Source organism: Hypanus sabinus, chromosome 7 (assembly GCF_030144855.1).
Source record: "Hypanus sabinus isolate sHypSab1 chromosome 7, sHypSab1.hap1, whole genome shotgun sequence".
Lineage (NCBI taxonomy): Eukaryota > Metazoa > Chordata > Chondrichthyes > Myliobatiformes > Dasyatidae > Hypanus > Hypanus sabinus.
In genome coordinates, this window is record NC_082712.1 from 148,213,938 (window position 1) to 148,237,247 (window position 23,310).

At 46.0% G+C, this 23,310-nt stretch overlaps 1 protein-coding gene across 1 annotated transcript in view; it reads left to right on the forward strand.

The window, feature by feature from the left end:
- nat10 (N-acetyltransferase 10) overlaps positions 1 to 23,310 on the forward strand; it is a 70,809-nt gene that overhangs the window by 42,679 nt on the left and 4,820 nt on the right. The window contains exons 20-24 of the mRNA XM_059975948.1: positions 72 to 205; positions 2,429 to 2,477; positions 8,787 to 8,889; positions 16,291 to 16,401; positions 22,026 to 22,198. Coding sequence (XP_059831931.1) covers positions 72 to 205; positions 2,429 to 2,477; positions 8,787 to 8,889; positions 16,291 to 16,401; positions 22,026 to 22,198 — 570 coding nt within the window. The remainder of the gene's footprint in view (positions 1 to 71; positions 206 to 2,428; positions 2,478 to 8,786; positions 8,890 to 16,290; positions 16,402 to 22,025; positions 22,199 to 23,310) is intronic.

Below are 23,310 nucleotides of genomic sequence, written 5' to 3' on the forward strand. Positions count from 1 at the left end.
CTTGTTTATGTAATAACCTTCAAGCTACAATGATACTGATTTATATTGTATTTGACGTCCTTCTACATTAGGCTATAAGCTTACTGGAAGAGACCTTGACTCCACGCAGAGACTTGCCACCATTATTGCTGAAGCTCAGTGAACGACCAGCAGAGAAGCTTGACTATGTGGGAGTATCTTATGGGCTCACATCAAAGCTGCTGAAGTAAGTTGCAGTATCTGTTTAATTTTCACAGCAGATATTTTAAAGTATTTTGTTCTTGCCAACTTATGTTTGTTTCATGTATTCATATCAATAATTATGGCTTTGATTATTTTGAGAACTCTAAATGCTTCCCTTCCTGATTGATCCAACATAAATTAAAACTTATGTATTTTACAAAAATAAGATGCTTCGACATTAAATTTTCAAAAAAGAACCCTAGTAACTGTTCTGAAATTAATAACATTCAAAGGAAAACTGAACAGACTGAAATTAAACTCTTTGGATTTTGGATATAAATCCTTAATCAGAATTATTAATTGAAATATTCATTTCTCTTCAATGTGCTGATAGAGCAACCATAAATTTCCAGTATTTGCTATTTTGTTTTGATTTTCCAGTTTTCCTGCTGGAGAATTTACTTAGTAACTTATAGGTAGTTTGTGCTGGATTACTGATTGCTATTTGAATTTACCTTAATGATGTTTTAAATATAAACTCTTAGAAGTACCTTAAATGACCTTTTCTCATTCCAAAGCAGTAGGCCTTTGAATGAGATAATAATTAAGTTGGATAGAAAAACACTGCAGAAATGATAGAAATGTGTCTGTGTTCCTGTCAAAGAGGGACATTTGTTAGGATGAGGGACAGCTTTGGAGCCGCTTTTGAATTTAGTCAATTTAAATGCCAAGTCATGCAGAAAAAGCTTTTTTATTCCATTAAGCCTTAATTTATGTATTTTCTATCAGAATACTGCTTTGATGTGACAGTCATTCAGGTGACAGCACCTCCCATACGATAGCAGATGTTTCAAGCTCAGTAATCCAGAACTTCAATGCAGGTCCTCCAGCAAATAAAATAAGTAGAAATCTTGATCTACTCAAAGGTGTACATATTGATTTGGAGCTAGAGTAATGGGTAGAGTCCTATTAAGTTGTTGGTTTTTTGAGTGACACTCGGTTGCAGTTTGGTGATTATTTTCCTGGTACACTCTTCATACCCTTTTGTGATGGTTCACTGGTAGATATTGACAGGTGAAATTTGCATGGCAATACCTTCAGCTTTACTGTCATTGCTTGAATTTTCTTCGATTTTGATAAATTTCTTGACAAAGATTGCTTCCAGTCAAATCAAAAGATTGGCTGAATAATTAATTGCATTGCAATTTGCAGCAGTATTGGCATTACACTGATTAAAGAGTGATGTGAGACCACTTTGGTTGGATGTAAAAGCATGAACCAGCATTGAAAAGCATTGAACCAGTTAGTGAATTATGGGTATTTAAAGCTATATTCAATGTACCTGTTCATCAACAAAGCAGCACTTGCTAGTAATCTGCTCATTAATGCTGTTTAAGTTCCATCAACACTGTTCAACTTACGATTTCATTAGAGCTTTGACCTGAAAATAGAGCAGAGTTGGAAATCTATTGCAATAAGCACAGTATTGCCAACACTGTTCAGCTCTCTGCAAAGATTTTAGTTTTTACCAACAGAGGCACCCCACCCCTCTGTCTACCCACCTGTCCTCTCTACAATATGTATCTTTGTATGTATGTTAAACTCCCAACAATAATCTTCTTTCAGCCACCACTCAATGATGCCCACAGCATCATATCTGCCAATCTCTCAATGTGCTACAAGATCATTCTCCTTAATCTGTATACTGCGTGCATTCAAATATAACACCTTCAGTCCTGTATTTGACACCCTTTACAATTTTGCCCCCATGTTACTCTTCAACTCATCCCTCTGACTGCAATTTTGACTGATATTGTTCCCCCTCAGGTTCTCGTGTAACTTGCCCTTTTTGTACAGGTCACATCATCCCCTGAAGGGAACTCAATGATCTAGAAATCTGAAAACCTGTCCCCTGTTCCACTTCCTCAGCCACCCATTCTTCTGTACTATCATCCCATTCCTGCCCTGACTAGCACGTGGTACTGGGTGTAATCCAGAGATTGCTACCTTGGAGGTCCTGTTCTTCTGTCAATTCCCTCACTCCCTACACTCACTGTGTGGGACCTCTTAGCTCTCTCTAACTATGCCATTGGTGCCAACGTGCACCTTGTCAGCTATAGTTGTAAATTAATTTACACACAAATACTGTTAGAGGAAAAATAGTAAGCTATGCTTTGGAAGAGGCTGAGAATTAGTTAAGAAATTTTTACTGAGTCGTTTCTAGGTAAGATATATCTAATACATAAATGTGCACTTCTATTTCAAGGTTCTGGAAGCGAGCTGGGTATGTTCCAGTCTATCTAAGACAGACGCCTGTAAGTTCTTTTAATGAGAATGTTACTACAATGTATCACAAGGCTTCTTTGCTCCTCACTGTTCTCTGTGGCCCTACTATTCATGGTACATATCCCACCCTTACTGGGTATATCACCTCACACTTACCAGGATTATATCCCATCTGCCATCACCCTGTGCCAGTTACCAACTGATACACAAGCCAAAGACCACACTCCCTATTTTCAGCACCACCACCAAATTTGTGTCATACGCAGATTGATTTACTCTGCGCCCTGTATCAACATCAAAATTGTTAATAGGTAAATAAGTAACAAGACATTCCAACACCAATCATTATGATCACAGAAACAAACTTCCACTGTCAACCACTTTATAATCCAGTTTTGTATCCCGTTTGCATCTTACCTTGGATACCATTGGATCTAATTTTTGCTTCAACATATTTAGTTACCACTTCAAAATAACTCAGTTGAATCAAATCAGACAAGATCTTTCATCAGCAAATTTGTGGCGACTATCTGTGTTCACTTTCTATTTCTAATTAATCCTGTCCTTCATTTTTTTTCCAATAATTTCACTACCAGATTACCTGGAATAAGAAAGGAAAATGCTGCAAAAACTCAGCAGATCAGGCAGTGTCTGAAGTAGCCTAACATTTTGGGTTTGTGACCTTTAGTCAGAATTTTTATCTTTCCATAAATGCTACCTGGCCTGCACTTTTTTCTTCAGAGTTTTGGTTTTTACTTAGGTTTTCAACATTAGCAGTGAATTTGATTTTTTTAGTAACAACTTGGCTTTTCCTTGCTATCCTTCTTGAATAAAGGTAATTTATACTGGATTAAAATTGGACATCAACACTATCAGAATTAGGAATTACAAGTGTTCACTTTAACTGCCTTGAAGGAAGGAGAGAATCACGCTGTGAATCCTATTATTTTTAAATCCTATCATTTGATAGCAAACTTTCTTGAAAATATTGCTTGCTATGCAATGATTTCTCTCACTTCTTCTGATTGAACATGCTATATTCCAAAGCCACTTGCAATATTCAAAAGCAACTTGCAATTAAAGAGATTGAAGATGATATTTGTTGATATGGTAAAGACTATGAAGTTGTACACCCAACATAATGGATTTGCTTTAGCTAACTCGATTCATCAATCAGATTAACTGTGAAATCAACCTGTAGATAATAGATTTGGTTTGGTTCAAATCCTCAAGCAATTTGTTGATAGTAATCTTTGAAATGGGCTATAGTGGTGTATGTAATTAATAACACCAGTGTATAGTTACGTTAATAATCATGCTATCTCTTTGAGACATTTATAAAAACTAGTTGTTTCAAGTAGCCAAGGTTTCAATTCATAAAACAACAAGCTGCATTTGCAAGCTGTTTATTTTAAATTATCTTCCTTTGTAGCGGTGTGCTACACGCAGCGCTAAAATTACGACACGGAGTCGGTAACTGCAGTCGAAGGAAAAAACTTTATTCGAAAACTTCAGCCTCACTTTTAAGCCTCTGTCAACCGGCCCCCCCATGGCGAAGAGGCTCCAAAGCTCTGTGCTCGCAAACCCCCGTAGGCTATCTAATTGTGAGTCGGTTCGCATACGCTAGGAAATGAGCCGCCACATAACCCCCCCCCAGAACCGGCGATACACCCCCCAATGTCCACAGCCTGGGCCAGAACCTGCTTGGGAGGTCGGCCTCTGCGCCGAGGCGCCGGAAACTCGGCCGGTTGCGCCAGGTCCACATGGGCCGGCTTGAGGCGGTCCACCGTGAAAACCTCCTCCTTCCCCCCAACGTCCAGCACGAACGTGGACCCGTTGTTCCGGAGCACCGTAAACGGCCCCTCGTATGGCCGCTGCAGCGGTGGCCGATGCCCGCCCCTTCGTACAAACACAAACTTACAGTTCCGTAGGTCTTTGGGTACGCAGGTCGGGTGCCGCCCATGCTGTGAAGTGGGTATGGGGGCCAGGTTACCGAGCTTCTCGCGAAGTCTGCCCAGGACTGCAGCGGGTTCTTCCTCTTGCCCCCTCGGGGCTGGTAGGAACTCCCCGGGGACGGCCAGGGGCGCGCCGTATACCAACTCGGCCGACGAGGCGTGCAGGTCGTCCTTGGGCGCTGTGCGGATGCCGAGAAGGACCCAGGGAAGCTCATCCGCCCAGTTGGCTCCTCGCAGGCGGGCCATGAGGGCCGACTTCAGGTGACGGTGGAAACGCTCCACTAGCCCGTTCGACTGTGGGTGGTAGGCAGTGGTGTGGTGCAGCTGAGTCCCCAAAAGGCTGGCCATAGCTGACCACAGGCTGGAGGTGAACTGGGCACCTCTGTCGGAGGTAATGTGGGCTGGTACACCAAAGCGGGATATCCAGGTGGCGATCAGGGCTCGGGCGCAAGATTCGAAGGTGGTGTCGGTGAGCGGGACCGCCTCTGGCCATCTTGTGAACCGGTCCACGATAGTCAGGAGGTAACGCGCTCCGCGCGACACTGGCAGGGGGCCCACGATATCCACATGAATGTGGTCGAAACGCCGGTGGGCGGGATGGAACTGCTGCGGTGGGGCTTTGGTGTGCCGCTGAACCTTGGCCGTCTGGCAGTGCATGCACGTCCTGGCCCATTCACTGACCTGTTTGCGGAGTCCGTGCCAAACGAACCTGCTGGAAACCATCCGGACAGTTGTCCGGATGGAGGGATGCGCCAAGTTATGAATGGAGTCGAAAACACGTCGCCGCCAGGCTGCGGGGACGACCGGACGGGGCTGGCTGGTGGTGACGTCACAGAGTAGGGTCCTCTCACCTGGGCCCACGGGGAGGTCCTGGAGCTGCAAACCAGAGACTGCAGTCCTGTAACTCGGAATCTCCTCATCTACCTGCTGTGCCTCTGCCAGTGCCTCAAAGTCTACCCCTTGGGAAAGGGCATGAACGGTAGGGCGAGAGAGCGCATCCGCCACGACATTGTCCTTACCCGAGACGTGCCGGACATCCGTTGTGTATTCAGAGATGTAGGACAGGTGGCGTTGCTGGCGGGATGACCAGGGGTCGGATGCTTTCGTAAACGCAAAGGTAAGCGGTTTGTGGTCCGTGAACGTGGTGAAGGGCCGACCTTCTAGGAAGTACCTGAAATGCCGGATTGCCAGGTAGAGCGCCAACAGTTCCCGGTCAAAAGCACTGTACTTGAGCTCGGGTGGCCGCAGGTGTTTGCTGAAAAACGCCAGGGGTTGCCAGCGACCTGCGATGAGCTGCTCCAGCACCCCACCGACTGCCGTGTTTGATGCGTCCACTGTGAGGGCGGTAGGGGTGTCCATTCTGGGATGTACTAGCATTGCGGCGTCAGCCAAAGCTTCCTTCGTTTGAACGAAAGCGGCGGCGGACTCCTCGTCCCAGGTAATGTCCTTGCTCGGACCCGACATCAGGGCGAACAGGGGGCGCATGATCCGGGCAGCTGAAGGGAGGAAGCGGCGGTAGAAATTGACCATACCTACGAATTCCTGAAGGCCTTTGATCGTGGTGGGTCGGGGGAAGTGGCGGACCGCATCTACCTTAGCGGGCAGAGGGGTTGCCCCGTCTTTAGTAATCCTGTGGCCCAGGAAGTCAGTGGTATCAAGTCCGAACTGGCATTTGGCAGGGTTGATTGTAAGACCGTACTCACTCAGTCGGGCGCAGAGTTGACGGAGGTGGGACAGATGCTCCTGACGACTGCCGCTGGCTATGAGGATGTCATCCAAATAGATGAACGCGAAGTCCAGGTCCCGTCCCACCGCGTCCATTAACCGCTGGAACGTCTGTGCGGCATTCTTCAGGCCGAACGGCATGCGGAGGAACTCGAAGAGGCCAAATGGGGTGATGAGAGCCGTTTTGGGGACGTCGTCAGGATGCATCGGGATTTGATGGTACCCTCGGACAAGGTCGACCTTGGAGAAGATCCGGGCGCCGTGCAGGTTTGCCGCAAAGTCCTGAATGTGCGGCACAGGGTAGCGGTCCGGTGTGGTAGCCTCGTTCAGCCTGCGGTAGTCGCCGCACGGTCTCCAGCCCCCCGTCGCTTTGGGCACCATGTGCAGGGGGGAAGCCCAGGGGCTGTCGGACCGCCGGATGATCCCCAATTCCTCCATTCTCTGGAACTCCTCCTTCGCCAGTCGGAGCTTGTCCGGGGGAAGCCGCCGAGCACGGGCATGGAGGGGTGGTCCCTGTGTCGGGATGTGGTGCTGTACGCCGTGCCTGGGCATGGCTGCTGTGAACTGCGGTGCCAGAACCGATGGGAACTCCGCCAGGACCCTGGTGAAGTCGTTGTCGGACAGCGTGATGGAGCCGAGGTGAGGGGCTGGCAACCGGGCCGCGCCCAGGGAGAACGTCTGAAAGGTCTCGGCGTGTACCAGTCTCTTCCTGGGCAGGTCAACCAGCAGGCTGTGAGCTCGCAAAAAATCCGCACCCAGAAGCGGTTGGGCTACGGCGGCCAGTGTGAAGTCCCACGTGAACTGGCTGGGGCCGAACAGTAGCTGCACCTGACGGGTGCCATAGGTCCTTACAGTGCTGCCATTCACGGCCCTCAGGGGGGGACCCGGTGCCCTGCTGCGGGTGTCGTAACTCGTCGGAGGTAAAACGCTGATCTCAGCCCCAGTATCGACCAAAAACCGGCGTCCCGACCTTCTATCCCACACATACAGGAGGCTATCCCGATGGCCAGCCGCCGTAGCCATCAGCGGCGGCTGGCCCTGGCGTTTCCCGGGAACTTGCAGGGCGGGCGGCAACGGCGGGCTTCATTGGGCCGGGGGTTAGTGGGCTCTGCGGCCGGGCCTGGACTGGTTTGCTGCCGGGAGCGTGGCTGGGAGATCTGTGCGATGGACGCCCCGCTCACCTTTTTGGCGTTCCACAGCAAGTCCGCCCGGGCTGCCACCTTCCGGGGGTCACTGAAATCCGCGTCGGACAGCAGCAGGCGTATGTCCTCGGGCAGCTGCTCCAGGAATGCCTGCTCAAACATGAGGCCTGTGTGTCCCTCGGCCAGAGACAACATCTCATTCATTAAAGCCGATGGAGGTCTGTCGCCCAAGCCATCCAGGTGCAGTAAACGGGCAGCCCGCTCGCGCCGTGAGAGTCCGAAAGTCTTGAGGAGCAGGGCTTTGAATTCCGTGTACTTGCCGTCTGCCGGGGGCGACTGTACGAACTCCGTGACCTGGGCAGCTGTGTCCTGGTCGAGGGAGCCCACCACGTAGTAGTAGCGGGTGTCTTCTGAGGTGATCCGGCGAACGTGGAATTGGGCTTCGGCTTGCTGGAACCATAGGTCCGGGAGCTGTGTCCAGAAACCCGGCAGTTTCAATGAAACCGCATGAACAGAGGCGGCGTTGGTCATTTCTGGTCCAAAAATCGTTTGGACCGTCGGGGTCACCAATTGTAGCGGTGTGCTACACGCAGCGCTAAAATTACGACACGGAGTCGGTAACTGCAGTCGAAGGAAAAAACTTTATTCGAAAACTTCAGCCTCACTTTTAAGCCTCTGTCAACCGGCCCCCCCATGGCGAAGAGGCTCCAAAGCTCTGTGCTCGCAAACCCCCGTAGGCTATCTAATTGTGAGTCGGTTCGCATACGCTAGGAAATGAGCCGCCACACCTTTATATTTTCTTAGAATTACCTTTGGTGAGGCAAAGATGTTCATAGTATAACTGTGAGCATGAGGGAAAGTGAAGTAAAAAGCAGAAGTGGGCCATTTAACCTTTGGATCCATTTCAACATTCAGCGAGAACGTCGCTGAACAGTGATGCAGCTAAATATCCCACTTTTGCTGTTTGCCTTAACGCATTTAGTTAACAATCTCATATTTAAATCCGGGTTGCTTTTTGCAGAGAACATTGAAATCTTCTTCCACTTATGAATATAAATATGGCAGGACCAACTCTAGTTTTATACTGTGATCTCTAATCCTATAGTTTCTCTTTATTTAATCTTATCAGTTCTCTCCTGAATCAAATTCCCTTAGCCACCTAAATTCCAGGGTGTAGATCTATTGTTAATGTAGCTTCTCATTATTTAAAACAAATGAGTTTGAAGGTTAGCTTGTATCAACGACATTTATGATTGTTGGTGATAAAACATTAAGGTAGATTGCTTCATATTGGTTTTTAGAAGTTTATAACTTTACAGTAATGACTCATTGCTTAAGTAATAACCTTGTTATACATTGCACAAATTCATAGCTAAGAGCTTGCATTTAACTTATTAAATAATATCCTATCCAATGCCTGTGTTTCTGAACTAGAGCTATATACTGTGCTATAACTGTTCATTTAAAAATGTAGGCAATTTACAACTATTAGTGAAGTATTTGTGGTTAATTGCAGAATGATTTGACTGGTGAACATTCTTGTATCATGTTGAAAATATTGAATGAGGAGGAGTTTGTGGAAACTGCACAAAAGAACTGGCTTCATGCCTACTGGGCAGGTATAGTATATTAACAGATTAATGGCTGGGGATTGGAATACAGTGGATTCTGGTTAATTGGGCCATTGGTTAATCGGGACAGCCACTTATTTGGTACAACTCAAAAACAAATTGAGGAAGTCCCTGCTGCAGACCTCAGCAACTCTAACAATCCAGAGCAGATTCATAACCAGGACTCCACTGCCATTAATGCAGGTTCCAACAATCTTGGACATCTCCAAAATGCCGATGATGCAACCTCCAACTCCATCTCTGGCTTTGACCTCCAAGCCGGGTCTTCACACACTGCTACTGGATCCCCCATCACCCCTTATTTCACTGCCACACTGCAATCCCGTCTCTCTCAGGTCCTATCGCCAGCTCTCGGGCCCTCGAAGACTCCATCTTCCTCTCAACCTGCCATCCCTGAACACCCCAAATCTCCCTTCCCTCAGACACTACCAACCCCCTTCCCCCCTCCGATCTCAGCTCTTATCCATGCCGGATTTTCACTTTTCACTCTCTGAGGCAGAACGTTCTGTCCTCAGTAAGGGCCTCACTTCTGTTCCCATGCTCCCACACCTCAGTGAGTTCTGCACCCGCCATGACACTGAGCTCTTTTTCCGCCACCTCTGTCTTCAAGCCTATTTCTTTGACAAGAACACCCCACCCTGCACCGATGATCCCTTCTCCCGTCTTCAACCCTCCTCCTTTTCCTGGACACTCGCCCTGGTCTTCTGCCTGCTCTGGACCTTTTCATTCCAGCTGCTGAAGGGACGTTAGCCGTCTAGACTTCAACACTCCTCTTGCCTATTCCAACCTCACTCCATCCAAACTCTCAGCCCTCCATTCCCTCCACACTAATCCTAACCTCACCGTGAAACCCACGGATAAGGGAGGTGCTGCAGCTGGCTGGTGTACTGACCTCTACCTTGCTGAGCCCCACCGCCAACTCTCAGATGCATCCTCTTACTTACCCCTCAAACAGACCCCACTAAGCAACACCAAGCCATTGCCTCCCACACAATCACCAACCTTACTGACTCTGGATATCACCCATTTACCGTCACCAACCTCATAGTTCCCGCACCCCGCACTTCCTGTTTCTACCTCCTACCTAAAATCCATAAATGCGCTTGTCCAGGTAGACCCATTGTTTCTGCTTGTTCCTGCTCCACTGAACTCGTATCTGCATACCTTGACTCTGTTTTATGTCCCTGGTTCAGTCCCTTCCTACCTACATCCATGACACTTCTCATGATCTTTTCAAGGATGTCAGGCTCCCTGGCCCCCATCATCTTATTTTTACTATGGATGTCCAGACCCTATACACCTCCATCCCCCACCAGGAAGACCTCAAAGCTCTCTGTTTCTTTCTGGACACCAGACCTAACCAGTTCCCCTCCATGGCCACCCTCCTCCACCTAATGGAAATTGTCCTCACTCTAAATAATTTTTCCTTTGGTTCCTTCCACTTCCTACAAATAAAGGGTGAAGCTATGCCTGCCTGTTTGTTGGCTATATGGAACAGTCTTATGTTCCAAGCCTACGCTGGTGAGACTGTCCCACAGTTTTCCTATGCTACATCGATGACTGCATTGGTGCTGCTTCCTGCACCCGTGCTGAGCTTGTCAATTTCATCCACTTTGCCTTCAACTTCCACCCTGCCCTACAATTCACCCGCTCCATTTCTGACACCTCCCTTCCCTTTCTCGATCTCATGGTTTATATCCCCGGGGACAGCTAATCCACTGATGTCCATTACAAACCCATGGACTCTCACAGCTACCTGGACTATACCTCGTCCCGCCCTTTACTTGTGAAAATGCCATCCTCTTCTTTCAGTTCCTCTGTCTCAGCCTCATCTGTTTTCAGGATGAGGCTTTTCATTCTAGAACGAAGGAGATGTTCTCCTTCTTCAAAGAAAAGCGCTTCCCTTCTTTCACCATCAATGCTGCCATCAACCTAATCTCTTCCATTTCACGCATGTGTGCTCTTACCCCATCCCCTCGCCACCCTACCAGGGATAATGTTCCTCTTGTTCTCACCTACCACCTCACCAGATTCTGCGTCCAGCACATAATTCTCCGAAACTTCTGCCAGCTTCAACTGGATCCCACCACCAAGCACGTCTTACCCTCCGCCACTTTCTGCTTTCCGCAGGGATCTCTCCCTTGTCCATTCATCCCTCCCTATTGATCTCCCTCCTGGCACTTGCGCTTGAAAGTGGAACAAGTGCTACACCTGCCCCTACACTTCCTCCCTCATTACCATCCAGGGCTCCAAACAGACCCTCCAGGTGAGGTCACACTTCACAAGTGAGTCTGTTGGAATCACTTACTGTGTTTGGTGTTCCAGGTGTGGCCTCCTGTAGGTGAGATCCGATGTAGATTGGGAGACTGCTCTGCCAAGCATTTATGCTTCAGCCGCCAGAAAAAGCGGGATCTCCTAGTGGCCACCCATTTTAATTTCACTTCCCATTCCCAGTCCGATATGCCCATCGATGGCCTTCTCCACTGTCATGATGAGCCCACACTTTGGTTGGATGAACAACACCTTATATTCCATTTGGTTAGCCTTCAATCTGGTAGCAAGACATCAATTTCTTAAATTTCTGGTATGTATATTCCAGCATCTGCTGATTTTTTTCTTGTTTGAGAAAATAATAAGGTTTCCAACATTTATTTGGGACACTTGCCACTTAATTGGGACAGTACACTTCTGGAGAACAGTTTCTAATGAGCATCAGTCACGATCACTTGCTTGGCTGTTAGAGTCTACGCTGTGCTTGGAGTGAACAGTTTTTGAATAGCATCAGCTGTGTGTGTTTGTGTTCGAAAAAACAGATTTTTGTTGAGATGGTTGTTGAGAAATAAGCAGTAAGGCAATTCAGAACTGTTTCGCTCACTGAGGTTTCAAGCATTCAGGCTTGGAGATGCCAGAAATGGCCGGGAGTGAAAATGAAACAATTTCACTACTTCATCACCCTAGGAAGTACAAAGAATTTGATGCTATCAATAATCATCTTGAATTTTACAATGAAAATGAATATTTGAAAGATGCAATTGTTGAAAGCATTGTATGAAGGCAGTCCATTATCTGCACCAGGTGTCTATGCTGATTTTGTTCATTTACAGTCAATCAAAATAACACAGCAACGTACTCTGGATGAAATCCTCTCTCACTTACTATTAGGTTTTATAGTGCTGTATTGGTAATGTTTTAATTTGTTCTGTATTTCATTTAAGTAATTTGTTACTCAAAGGTTTTTTAGATAACTTCTTAACTATTTCATGTAACTTTATTTGGGGCACCCACTTAATTGGACCAAAATGCACTGATCCTGAGGTATCCCAGTTACCCAGAATCCACTGTATTAGCTTGTGTGATTCTAAGTTGCTTCCATCTTTTAACTTTAGTAGTGATATTGGCCTGTTAATTTTAAATTGGTTACTACCTATTGTGATATAGCATAGGAGGTAGTCATTCAGCAAATGTGTCTGTGGTTTTTCTTTGACTGATGACCTGACTCTCTTCCCTGGTTTTTCTATATAACTCTGATCTTTTATATTTCAACAGGAAGAGGAACAAGCTAAATGTTTTGCTGTTCCAGTGCGTTTGGCCAAAGCTCCTTTTAAATTCATTGATGTAAACATTCTTCCTTTTGAATAATTTAATTGTTGATGCTTCCTGTCTGTTTCTCTAAGTATATTATGATTATTTTCCAAAAATTGATCTGCTGAAATATGCTTCACTTGCCCAACCTTATTACCTCAAAACGAGATCCAGTATTGCTTGCTTCTTTGTTTGGGCTAGAAATACACAGACCAAGGAAATAGCCTTGAATGGATATTGGGGATTTCTTCCCTCTCCCCTTTCCCTTTACATTATTTCAACTTAGTAGAACTATCCCAGTGATTGCTCCTTTTTATTATTTGCTTATCAACCTATTTCTTCACCAAATCACTAATTTTTGGTATAGTAAAAAGCAACAGTTAAAAGAGCTCCTCTTCCTTTATTCTAACCAAATATTTCTGTCTTTGATCTCTCTCTACTGCATGATCTCTGTCCAGTGCTATTGTTTTAATCCCTTTCTTTCTTGTTTCAACCTTCCTGACGAAGCATTTGTTGTGATACAAATCTCCAGGTGGATGGATAATAAGCCTAGCTATGTTGTTTCTGTTTGGAATATTGGAAACAAAGGAAGGATTTTTGGTGGCAAGACCTGCTGTATTGTCAGGGCTTGAAGGTATAAATGAGGCATGGAAAAAATTAACCCCCAACCCCTGCCCCACAAAAGTTAACAAAATAATGGCATTTAGTTTATTCATGCCCCTTGGAACCTTGTGATGAGGCACTACAAATATTTCTGAGAGATTCAAAAAATGATCAAAGACCATAACATATAGGAACAGAATTAGGCCATTTGACCCATCGAGCCTGCTCCACCAGTTCATCATGGCTAATCCAATTTTCCTCTTAGCCCCAATCTCCTGCCTTATCCCCATTTTCCTTCATGCCCTGACCAATCAAGAATCTATCAACCTCTTCCTTAAACATACATAAAGACTTGGCCTCCACAGCTGCCTGTGGCAAAGAATTCCATAGATTCAAAATTTCTCCTCATCTTCATTCTAGAAGGATGCCCTTCTATTCTGAGGTTGTGTCCACTAGTCTTAGACTCTCCCACCATAGGAAAGTATTTCCTTCCACCTGGAGTTTAGCTAAGGGAAAACGAATGCTAAAAGCTCAAAAGAAGAATTTCAAACATTTTAAATTGACAAATTAGTGGATATTTTATTAAAAATACTGAAAATATTTATATTTAGATGTTTTTAAGCTAGCAGGCTTTTTGAAAGTTACATTAAATTACCATTTTCCTTCCTGAGGCTCCTTTAGCAAAGCTTTTCTTTTCAAGGAGAAACATTCTTGGCTCCTCTTGTGGCTCTTTGGACCTGGGTGTAATTTACTGACAAGTTCATAATAAAAATTTTGGGTAGTTAAGCTTAATTCTAACATATTTGCTGCATTTTCTAATAAGTGTAGCAAAGGCTCATAACCTGCTGGCTCATAACAAATTATTGATAGCAGTTTCAGGATTTCCAGTATTCTAAGGACATCCAAAAGCTACTCTAAGATCTGCAATATAGTTGCAAATTCTGATTTTTTTCCCTTGTTATTATACAAAATTAAATAAAATTCCTATTTTTCTCCTCTTTAAGCTAGTTTTCTGTTTTTTCCTTAATCATAGCCATATGTATGCAACTCATCAACCTTATTTGCCTTCTGCAGTCGTTAATCAAGCACTCAAAATTCACATTCAACTGCTTGTCATTTACCATCTGTTCTGATTATAGTAAATCTGATCATCTGCCATCCAGTTGTTTGCCACTGTAGATGGTTTGGCACCAAGTGATTTTCCTCTGCTCTCTTCAAGCACGCTGAGGCCCTGTTTCCCACATTTCCTCTGAGTGCCCATGCACCAGGGCCCAGTTTTAACTTGTGCTGTTATTTGGCTCATCCCTTCTTACTTTTCATCTGAAGTACTTTACCCGAGTATCCATCAAAACCAGTAGTAAGTAACATTTTACCAAGCACTATCCATGAGTTGGATACCCAGCTTCCAATGCCAGTGCTACTCATATAGCATTGGAATTGATATCTTTTTTTAAATGTCATCCCTACTACTAGATGCTTTGACTTTAGGACCTTGTCCACTTTCTCTTTTGACTTTGGTTTCTACCTGAATGATGATTTCTGATTGCAATACTTGCATTGCAGAACTTTGTGTCCCCTCTGCATATTCTTTACTCAATAACTTAGAAGGCAGTGTCAGTGGTTTTGGAAATCCTTGTCTTTCAACTGTTAGGTCTCCTAAAGCTACTTTGTTCCATCATTGCTGTGAACCATCTCCCATCCTGTTTATTCCTGTACCTCATGGTGTCACATTCTCTTCTGCACCTCCCTGGCCTGATTTTGCTTTCAGCATTGTAAAGCAGTTGGTGGATGAGTGGTACGATTCTGGAGGATTCCTGCACTACCCTCACTCTTTACCCTCAAGAAGGTTGTGTGCTACTCAAATAGTTTTTGATCAGTGATAACCCGTTTCATTTGACTTAGTTATTGTTGGATCTTTTTCTCCTTGGAGATTTTTCTCATTTGTTCCTCGCTCACTCTGCTTGCGTTCACGATGCTCACTGCTAAAGTAGTACATGAGTTTTGTGCACGTATCCCAACTTCATAGAACATAGAAATCTACAGCACATTACAGGCCTTTCGGCCCACAATGTTGTGCCGACTATGTAACCTACTCTAGAAGCTGCCTAGAATTTCCCAAGCACACAGCCCTCTATTTTTCTAAGCATGTAGCTATCTAAGAGTCTCTTAAAAGACCCTGTTGTATCCACCTCTACCACCTTTGCTGGCAGTGCATTCCACATACCCACTATTCTGTGTGTGAAAAACTTACTCCTGACATCTCATCTGTACCTACTTCCAAGCACCTTAAAACTATGCCCCTTGTGTTAGCCATTTCAGCTCTGGGGAAAAAGCCTCTGGCTATCCACACAATCAATGCCTCTCATCATCTTATACACCTCTATCAGGTCAAGTCACCTCTCATCCTCCATTGCTCCAAGGGGAAAAGGCCAAGTTCAGTCAGTCTTTTTTTTATAAGGCATGCTTTCCAATCCAGGCAACATCCTTGTAAATCTCCCCCACTCTCTCTATAGTATCCACAACCTTCCTGTAATGAGGTGATCAGAACTGAACACAGTACTCCAACTAGGGTCTAACTAAGGTCTTAAATAGCTGTAACATTGCCCCACGGCTGATGAATGCCAACACACCATATACTTTCTTAACAACACTGTCAACCTGCATAGCAGTTTTGAGTGTCCTATGGACATGGACCCAAAGATCTCACTGATCCTCCACCCTGCCAAGAGTCTTACCATTAATATTATATTCTGACTTCAAATTTGAACAACTGAAATGAACCAATTCACACTTATCTAGTTTGAACTCCATCTGCCACTTCTGAGTCCAGTTCTGCATCCTATCGATGTCACGCTTTAGCTTCTGACAACCCTCCAGACTATCCACAGCACTCCCAACTTTCAAATCAGAGGTGATTTACAATTGCATTTCCTTGCACATTTTCAAATTCAGATTTGAGTTCATGGATAGAACCTCAACCAAATAATTATCACCAGTTATCTCAACCTAAGAATAGAAAAATATTCAGTTAATGTAAAGTGATAGCTTCGATGCACAAGCAATAAATGTTTTAATCATACAGGCTTAAAATAATAAGTGTGGTTTGAAAAGCAGAGGAAAGTAATATTTTGAAGGGAAACAGTGTTGAAGCAATCCTATTGAATGTGCAAATATATGGATAAACTTGCAATTGTCTCTGCACAGATTTTCGAAGACGGTTTCTGTCTCTCCTGGGCTACCAGTTCAGTAATTTCCCTCCCTCTGTGGCACTGAATATACTTCAGAATAAAAACATGAAAGAGGAATCAAAACAATGTAAGTAACCAACCAAGTATTGTGTTCATGAAAGTTGTTTCTTAAGTGCAGTGACAAGCAAAATCATAACAGGTGAATCCACTGTAGAATACTCAGTAGTTTCGGTGATTGAGCAGTTAGTATAAATTATAACAGTTAAACAACAATGTAGATATTATTACAGGGTTGCTCTTACTTCAGAAACTTTGATGCAGGTATGGCTTTGAATTTGTTGTGTGTCAACGGTGAAGGCTTTTGGTATGATTGGTGTATGTGCAATAATTTCACCTTTTTAAATTCCTGTCAGAAGTTAACTGGATAACCACTCATTTTTGGTTGCATGCATGTCCACTCCCAAAACTTTCTTGGTGTCTAGAGAACTACATTTCAGTAGTTGAGCAGGATGCTGTTACTCTTTGGCATATTTTGCACCAGTGCCTTAAGGACAGGTTTTATTCATAAGTTTCTTCTGAAAGGATAAATTATTATATCTATAGTGTTATTTTTCCAATCATGCAGTTGATGGTATTTAGGCAAAATTCATAGAACAGCAAGAGTTAAGATTCCAAAGGTCTTTTGTTCTTTGGAATTAATTTTGAGACACAAGGGGTATAAATAGTTAAATACCATGGATGAGGAGAACCCAGAATATTTTAGGTGGTTAGAACATTGTGACAGAATTTAAATTAATCAAAACATTTTAAAAGTATGGTATCTTGAGAGTGTTTGTTCATTTGAGGTATAAATGTTTAACACTGGGTTCAATACATGGTTTACACTTTTGAAAGATTAAGCTGCAGCTGTCTTCCAGAGTAGTAAACTTGGTGCCCTTTCCTGCTTGTTTAATAATAATGTGGCGACCCACTTTCTGCGCAGGTGAACCAGCTCACAAATAGCCAGCGCATGGGGAGAGACTTTGGTAATGCACCTCTGACGTCATTTCCGCCCGGAGAGGGCGGGTGCTAGGGATTAAATGCCAGTGCCGCGAAGTTTGAATAAACTAGTCTTGAAACCACTTACCGACTGCGTGTTGTTACTTCAGCACTGTGTGTAGCACATCGCTACATTGGTGACCCCGACGGTCCAAACGAGATTTGGACCAAAGATGACCGACTCTTCCTCTGTTCACGCAGTTTTGCTAAAACTGCCGACTTTCTGGACGCTGCGACCACGCGTGTGGTTTAGCCAAGCAGAAGCCCAGTTCCAGATTCGGCAGATATCTTCTGATTCCACGCGTTACTATCACGTGGTGAGCGCCCTTGACCAGGAGACGGCCGCCCAGGTTGCGGATTTCATACTGTCGCCCCCGGAAGAAGGCAAATATGAAGCATCCAAAGCGCTGCTCATTGAGACCTTTGGCCTCTCACAGTGTGAGCGGGGTGCCCGCCTGCTTCACCTGGACAGTTTGGGAGACTGGCTGCCGTCAGCATTGATGAACGAGATGCTGGCCCTGGCTGATGGACACAAACCCTGCCTGATGTTCGAGCAAGCGTTCCTAGAGCATCTGCCCGAGGACATACATCTGCTGCTGGCCGACGCAGATTTTGGCGACCCCCGGAAGGTGGTGGCCCGGGCAGACGTGCTGTGGAAAGCCAAGAGGGAGAGCATGGCATTGGTCGGTCAGATTACCTGGCCACGCGCCCAACAGTGGACCAGACCAGGCCCGGCAGGGGGCGCACATAACACAGAGGGCAGGAGGACAGTGAACAGTGGTGATTCTACCACCATTGGTGGGGCACAAAAGCCCACCCTTGTCACCCGCCCTGCAAGGGCCAGGGCCAGCTGCTGCTAATGACTAAGGCGGCTGGCCACCAGGACAGCCTCTTGTACGTCTGGGACAAACAGTCGGGACGCACCTTCTTGGTCGACACCGGAGCGGAAATCAGCATCTTGCCCTCGACGGGGTATGACACCTGCAACAGGAAGCCAGGACCCACCCTGAGGGCCGCAAACGGCAGCACGATACGGACCTACGGCACCCGCACAGTGCAGCTGCAGTTCGGCACCAGCCGGTTCACGTGGGACTTCACACTGGGCGCCGTGGCCCAGCCACTCCTGGGGGCAGACTTCTTGCGAGCTCATAGCCTGCTGGTTGACTTGCAAGGGAAAAGACTGGTACATGCCGAGACTTTCCAGACATTCTCCCTTGGTGAAGCCAAGTTGCCAGCCCCACACCTGGACTCCATCACGCTGTTGGACAACAAATTCACCAGAAAACTGGCGGACTTTCCATCGATTCTGACATCGCAGTTCACGGCAGCCATGCCCAGACACGGGGTACAGCACCACATTCCGACCCAGGGACCACCCCTCCACGCCCGCGCACGAAGGCTCCCTCCGGAAAAGCTCCGCCTGGCGAAGGAGGAGTTCAAGAGGATGGAGGAACTGGGGATCGTACGGAGGTCCAACAGCCCATGGGCCTCCCCCCTGCACATGGTGCGTAAAGCAGCTGGGGGTTGGAGACCATGCGGCGACTACCGCAGACTGAACAAGGCTACAACTCCAGACTGCTACCCCATGCTGCACATACAGGACTTTGCAGCAAACCTACACGGGGCAAGAATCTTTTCCAAAGTAGACCTCGTCTGGGGATACCATCAAATCCCGGTGCACCCTGAAGACATCCCCAAAACAGCACTCATCACCCCGTTCGGCCTGTTCGAGTTCCTCCGAATCCTGAAGAATGCCGCACAGATGTTCCAGTGGCTAATGGATGTAGTGGGACGCGACCTGGACTTTGCGTTCATCTATTTGGACGACATGCTTATGAACAGCAGTAGTCGTCAGGAGCATCTGTCCCACCTCCGCCAGCTCTACTCCCACCTGAGTGATTTCGGCTTCACGATCAACCCAGCCAAATGCCAGTTCAGTCTCGATACCATTGACTTCCTGGGCTACAGGATTATCAAAGATGGGGCAACACCTCGGCCCGGCAAGGTAGACGCGATCCGCCACTTTGCCCGGCCCAACACGGTCAAAGGCCTGCAGGAGTTCGTTGGAATGGTGAACTTCTACCACCGTTTCCTCCCCTCAGCAGCCCGTATCACGAGCCCTTTGTACACCCTGATGTCGGGTAAAGGCAAGGACATTACTTGGGATGAGGAGGCTGCGGCCGCTTTCGTTAAAGCCAAGGAAGCCTTGGCAGATGCCGCGATGCTGGTGCACCCTAGGACGGACGTTCTGACCGCCCTCACGGTGGACGCATCCGACAGCAGTCAGTGCTGGAGCAGCTCATCGAGGGGTGCTGGCAACCCCTGGCGTTCTTCAGCAAGCACCTACGACCACCTGAACTCAAGTACAGTGCTTTCTACCGGGAGCTGTTGGAACTGTATCTGGCAATCCGGCATTTCAGGTACTTCTTAGAAAGCAGGCCGTTCACCACGTTCATGGACCACAAACCATTGACCTTCGCGTTCACGAAGGTGTCCGATCCCTGGTCGGCTCGCCAGCAGCGACATCTGTCCTACATCTCCGAGTACACGATGGACATCCAGCATGTCTCGGAAAAGGACAATGTCATTGCGGACGCAATCTCCAGACCAGCTAACCAGGCCCTGTCCCTGGGGGTGGACTATGCAGCACTGGTGGAGGTGCAGCAGGCAGTCGACAATATGCCCAGCTACAGGACCGCAGTCTTGGGTTTGCAGCTGCAAGACTTTCTCATAGGCCCAGGTGAGAGGACCCTCCTGTGCGACGTGGCTACCAGCCAACCTCGCCCCATCATCCCGGCAGCCTGGAGGCAGCAAGTTTTCGACTCCATACACGGTTTGGCGCAACCATCTATCAGGACAACCGTCTGGCTGATCTCCAACAAGTTTGCATGGCACGGACTTCGCAAGCAGGTCAGTGAATGGGCCAGAGTGTGCGCACAGTGCCAAACAGCCAAGGTGCAGCGGCCCCACTAAAGCCCCACCGCAGCAGTTCGAACCCACCCACCGGAGGTTCGACCACATTAATGTGGATATTGTGGGCCCCCTACCAGTGTCCCGAGGAGCGCGGTACCTCCTAACTATGGTAGACCGGTTCACGAGGTGGCCAGAGGTGGTCCCGCTCACCGACACATCTGCTGACTCCTGCGCCCCAGCACTGATTGCAACCTGGATAGCACGCTTCGGGGTACCGGCCCACATTACCTCCGACAGAGGCGCCCAGTTCACCTCCAGCCTGTGGTCATCTGTGGCCAGCCTGTTGTGAACGCAGCTACACCACACAACTGCCTACCACCCACAGTCCAACGGACTAGTGGAATGCTTCTACCGTCACTTGAAGTCGGCTCTCATGGCCCGCCTGAGAGGACCTAACTGGGTGGACGAGCACCCCTGGGTCCTGCTTGGAATTCACACAGCGCCCAAAGAGGATCTACATGCCTCGTCGGCTGAGTTGGTGTACAGTGCGCCCCTGGCCGTCTCGGGAGAGTTCATACCAGCCCCAAGGGGGCAAGAGGAAGAACCCGCAGCAGTCCTGCACAGGCTACACGAAAGGCTCGGCAACCTGGCTCCCGTACCAACTTCACAGCACGGACGGACCCCGACCCATGTACCCAAAGACCTGCAAAGCTGTAAGTTTGTGTTTTTATGGAGGGGCAGACACCGGGCACCGCTACAGCGACCGTAAGAGGGACCGTTCACGGTGATCAACAACAACGGGTCCACGTATGTTCTGGACGTTGGGGGAGAGAGGAGGTTTTCACGGTGGACCGACTCTAACCAGCCCATATGGACTTGGCGCAGCCGGTTGAGGTTTAGGCACTGCAGCGCAGAGGCAGACTTCCCAAACAGAGGCTGATCCAGACTCTGGACGTTGGGGGGTGTATCGCTGGTTCTGTGGGGGGGGGGGGGTTATGTGGCGACCCACTTTCTGCGCAGGCGAACCGGCTCACAAATAGCCAGCGTGCAGGGAGAGACTTTGGTAATGCACCTCTGACATCATTTCCGCCCGGAGAGGGCAGGCGCTAGGGATTAAATGCCAGCGCCGCGAAGTTTGAATAAGCTAGTCTCGAAATGACTTATCGACTGCGTGTCGTTATTTCAACGCTGTGTGTAGCACATCGCTACAATAACATAAAATGTAAAATTAAGATAAACCTTATCTACATGACAATTTAAAAAATCTGTTGAACATTTTAACTTGTTTATAGTGGATATTTTGTGTTTCTTTTCACAATATGTTCCAAAAATAGTGATCACATGACATTTTAAAATGGATTATTAATTTGTTTTTGAAGGTTAATACTTCAACCTCTGGCAAAATCTGTTTAAGATAAATAAATGTAGAATGCATTCCCTAGCCTCTCCAACCTCCTATTAACATCTTGTTTAGCCAAATATAGGTGTAGGGCACATCTTGTATACCCTCCTGACTTACAGTCATTGATATTCTTTTATGAATCTTTTATAATATGGAGTTCAGCATTACTGGTTTACACTCTGCCCATTGGGATGAGAATTGCATTTAAAATTTAATCAAGTTGTCACCTTTCTCAACCAAAGGAGATATTCCAGGGATGCAAAATAATCTTGGACTCCTCAAGTGATAGATTAAAAAAAATTTTTATTGTGTAGCTTGCATGTTGTGGTGGCCAGTACACTAAAATTAATCTTTCTATGCAAATATTGATTTTATTGATATACTTTTCTCTCTTTCAGCACTAAGCAGATCTCAGCTGGAAGCTAAATTTACACCATATGATTTGAAACGTTTGGAGATGTACTCAAGGAATATGGTGGACTACCACCTAATCATGGATATGATCCCTTGTATTTCTCAGCTGTACTTTTTGAACCAGCTTGATGATATCTCATTATCTGTTGCACAGTCTGTACGTATTACACTAAATTTCAGCTTATGGATTGTGTTCACATTATTTGACATGAATAATTCAATTTTGCACCCAATATTTCTAATATTAATGGATTCTCAAACCTAACATTTTCCATCAATTCTTTTTAAGTTATGAAGCACTTACACTTAGTTTCCATAAACGAGTACAGACGTGAAGATTGAAAATCTTTAAACAAAACTTTGAGGCAGTTATTTTACACAATGACAGTAAGATTGGATTGGAGTTCAAATTGTCTGTTAGATGTCCCATGATTCATTTTGGTGCTGGGGAACATAGTTCATTGGATAGATTCTTGATAAACAAGTAAGGGTGAAAGATTTCTGAGGACAGATACAAAAATAAAGTTGATGTTACAACCAAATATCCATGATATTAAATGGCAGGGTAGGCAGGGGGGTCAAGAGGCCTCCTAATTTGTAAGTGTTTAGATCTTAAAGTGATTGTCAGCAATTAAATTTTCAGACTTCAGTATGGTAATATTTAGTGTGAAAGTGCTGACTTAAGTAAAAAAAAATTTAAAGCATTTTATTCCCACTGTGTTCAATTGAACAGCTGAAGCCCTAGTAGTTGAAAACCATTCCCTTTGGTGAATTTGTGATAATATTGATAATACTATTTCATTTTGTGATAATGTTGATAATACTATTGCATCCTTCAATCTTATTTTCATGATTCATGCCGTGATTGGCACAGTATTCTGTCCTAATGTGCAGGCATTTGAGCAAGTTCTTGAGGGTCTTAGCAGGTCAAGCAGCTTCAATGAAAGGAATAAGCAGTTGACGTTTCAGGCTGAGACCCTTCTTCAGCATTGGAAAGGAGATGGAATAAGAAAGTCTTTCTGTAGACGCTGCCTGACCTGATGAGTTCCTCCAGCATTTTGCATGGGTTACTCTGGATTTCCAGCATCTGCAGAATCTCTTGTGTTTAAGTTCTTGAGGGAGGGTTTTTAAGGTTTTAGCTGCTTTTTCGAATAACTATCACAATTATTTTCAGGAAAAATTACAAATTACCTATTAGTAATAATTTCTACTTTGAGATTGGTGTTGTAAAATGAAAAGTTTAATGGAAAAATATCTTAGCAAGAGTTT